The 3,619-nt window shown below is 33.4% G+C and overlaps 1 protein-coding gene across 1 annotated transcript; it reads left to right on the top strand.

The window, feature by feature from the left end:
- Positions 1 to 212: 212 nt before the first annotated feature.
- On the top strand, positions 213 to 3,199 carry LOC112002041 (aquaporin PIP2-7). Its single transcript, XM_024034215.2, has 2 exons — positions 213 to 519; positions 2,207 to 3,199. The coding sequence occupies exon 2, from the start codon at positions 2,207 to 2,209 to the stop codon at positions 2,999 to 3,001; it is 795 nt and encodes a 264-aa protein (XP_023889983.1). The 5' UTR covers positions 213 to 519; the 3' UTR covers positions 3,002 to 3,199.
- Positions 3,200 to 3,619: the final 420 nt, after the last annotated feature.

Below are 3,619 nucleotides of genomic sequence, written 5' to 3'. Positions count from 1 at the left end.
AAATAATATTCTAGGGGTTGGAATAAAATGCTGAAAAAGTAGAAGTTGAAACGGAATGTATATCAAGTAATTAAATAAGTGTTGGCATGTAATAAGTTAAACAATTTCGATAGATGAAAATATTTCGTGGGAGATCATATTTAGATCAATTATACTTAGATGAATAGTAAAATTCCCTCCATTGCAAGTTATGTAAGTAATTTTTCAAAGAAATTCAATTCGAAATGCTTTGATAATATTATTCTGATAATAAAAGGGAGAACAATTATTTTCCTACGAAGAGCATATAAGTTATTATTATACATAGTATAAGATACTATGCATGAAAAGATGTTCTCCTATTCGAATACTCCTAGAATGAAATGATTTAATTTACATGCATACTTATTGAATTCTCATATATCTTACCTTTACTGAGCTGTGTAGCTCACCCCTTCCACTCTTTCAGTTAGCAGGTTTTATTTTGGAGCAGAGGGAGCCTTAGTCGAGTTTTGGAAGGAGCTGGTGTTAGTTTTAAAAGTATAGATCCTAAATTAGTAATTCGATGTTTAGTTTCTTAGTATTGTGCATTTGAGGATCTAAAGGAAGTTGTGTACTTTACAGTATTAAAAGATGTATTATGTGAGATTCAAAATCTGAGTAACTGGTGGATTATATTATTCTTCGAGTACAGTGTAGATGCTCTGAATGTCAATCTGAAAGGTTATATTATTTAAGTAAAGAAACAAGAATGAAAAGAAAAAGAGAAGTTTTTAAAAGTTTCGAAAAAAGTTAAGTTGGTTCTTGTTAATATCAGGTTTAAACTTGATATTAGCATGCCGGTCATGGTCACAAATCCGGGTATCGGGTTTGGGGCGTGACACACGTGCTCATTTTTCTTAACAATATTTTCATTTTTTTTGGTAATATTAAATACAAAGAAATATAAATATCTATACAATATATACTAATGGGTGTTTAGTACTTAATTTTTGTTTCTTGGCTTTTCTTCTCCTCTTCATTCTTCCCAGCATTCTTCTCATTTCTTAATTCTTCTTTTTTCCCATAGTTCTTCACCTTACTATTACTCTTTTATTTGTCTCTCTTTTTTTTACTCTTCTTCTGCCCTGTCTTGTTTTCTATAAATTTCAAAATTACTTCATTTACACCCCTCTTCCATTTATTACATGTTCTTCCTTCAATAAAAAATGATCTCTCTCTCTCTCTCTCTCTCTCTCTGATTTTCTTCTCTTTTTTGGTGGATTCATTATTGTTTTTTCGAACTCTACAGTGAATATCTTATTCTTTCTTGCAACTTTTTGCTTAAGGTTGGTACATCTTGGTGTTTTGATTCCTCATTATAGAACCTTCTCTTATGAATTTGTTTTGAATTTAGTTTAAGTTAATATTTGGTTTTTCTTTTTAAGTGATAATTTGAGTTTATATTGTAACACACTCAACTTGACTATGTATTTGAATATGTCTAACAATTATTTAAGTGATTTATTATTACAAATTTAATCTCTTACGACTTTAATCTCATTTTAATTTTGGTTTTGAATCATGTTTTTGTTGGGTTTTGGGTCCTACAAGTGTTTGTTTCTTTTTGTTTTTTCTTTCTTGATTTATAATTTTTTAGATAGGTAATATGTATTTCGGATATAGGGCAAGAAAGTCTGGATTTTAAGAGAGTTTGTTAATTGTCAATTTCTATTGTACTTTGATGACGCACAAAATTTTGTAAGTAAATGTTGTTTAGGAATGAATATTTTCTCCACCTCTTTTTCCTTTTGAGTTCTTGAGAAGTTTGTTTCACTTCTCATCTTGATTATAGATAAATTATTTTAATTATAATGTATGTATACGTGTTAAATTTAAGAAAAAATTTCTCATACTTCACTGGGGTTAGCAACTAGTTTATCTAAAGTATCATTTATCAAACTATGATGTTCCATAAAATATTTTTATCTACCTAAATTGTTTTACTATTAGCATGCCAATACTTATTTATTATTATTATTATTTTTTTTTGAGGAACCTCCCAATACTTATTTAATTACTTGATATGCATATATACCATTTCAAGTTCTACTTTTTCATTTTTTTTTAATCTAACCCCTAGAATATTAGTTCAAGTGCTTAATTTATTTTATAATTTATGGTAAATAAGTGCATAATTTCTTCAAAGTAATGGAGATTGATGTTCCCTCTTGATTTTCAATTTCAGATGTGGAAGGCAGCTTTCACAGAGTTAATAGCAACGGCCTTACTTGTGTTCACCCTCACCACAACCATAATCTCATGCTTGGACTCACATGAGGTTGAACCAAAGCTCCTTGTCCCACTAGCAGTCTTCATTATAGCCTTCTTATTCCTCATGGTGACAGTTCCATTATCTGGAGGCCACATGAGTCCAATTCTTACATTCATAGCTGCCCTTAGGGGTCTTGTAACTCTTGCTCGTGCAGCCATCTATGTGTTGGCTCAATGTGTTGGCTCAATAATTGGTTTTGTTATACTGAAAAAAGTGATGGACCATAAAACAGTACAAAATCATTCCTTAGGTGGCTGCACAATTGATGGCAATGGAGCAACATCTGCGCTAAGCCCTGAAATTGCATTGCCATTAGAATTCGTTTGCACCTGTGTGGTACTCTTTGTTGGTGTTACAGTGGCATTTGACCAAAAAAGGTGCAAGGAACTTGGCATAGCAATGGTGTGTGTTGTGGTAGCAGGGTCTATGGCACTAGCAGTGTTTGTGTCAATCACAGTTACTGGGAGGGCTGGCTATGGAGGTGTGGGCCTGAATCCTGCAAGATGCTTGGGCCCAGCATTGTTGCATGGAGGCAAATTGTGGGATGGACATTGGGTTTTCTGGGTTGGGCCATTTTTTGCTTGCATTGCTTATTATTGTTACTCTATGAACTTACCAAAGGAAGAGGAAGAGTACGATATTTTAAGGTTGGCTTGGGCTTGTTTCGGGAAAAATTACAATCCCACTAATCTTCAAGAAAGAGTTTAGATAGTGTAGTTTCAATAGTAGCTTGCAGTTACCATGTAAAATGGCTGCAAAAATGTCGTGTGTAGAAGAGGAAATAATGGGCTCATTCACCGTCGGAAATCATTAGTGGGATGACCTCTAATTGTAATGGGCTCCTTGTCAAACCCGATTAAAAAAAATTGGCGTAAATACACTTTTGGTCCTTATATTTTGACGTTTTTTCATTTTAGTCCCTACATTTTATTTTTTCCACTTTTAGTCCCTAAACCAATTAACACGTTCCATTTTAGTCCTTGAAGCACTATTCCGTCAGCCAACTAACGGAGAAACTGACCTGAGGATTAAAATATTATTAAAAAAATTATTTAACATTTTTAAATGCCAAAATTAAAAAAAAAATTAATTACTCAATTTAATGTTACTGTAGAAATAATAGAAACTCACTGAATCAAAGAACCCAGCAACCTAGCAACCAAAAGAACATGATCTCAAAGACCTAGCAACCCAGCAATCAAAGAACACGATCTCAAAAACACCACTTCGCTCAACCCTGGCTCCTGGCACCCGATCTTCGAACCTGACTCCTCCTCCTTGGCGTCAGCCCCACTCAATCCAATCCCCGCCTCGGAGTCCGATTCG

This window comes from Quercus suber, unplaced genomic scaffold, assembly GCF_002906115.3.
Source record: "Quercus suber isolate HL8 unplaced genomic scaffold, Cork oak 2.0 scaffold_547, whole genome shotgun sequence".
NCBI classification, from domain to species: Eukaryota; Viridiplantae; Streptophyta; class Magnoliopsida; order Fagales; family Fagaceae; genus Quercus; species Quercus suber.
The sequence above is the reverse complement of the archived record's forward strand: the minus strand, read 5'-3'. Positions and strand labels throughout refer to the sequence as shown.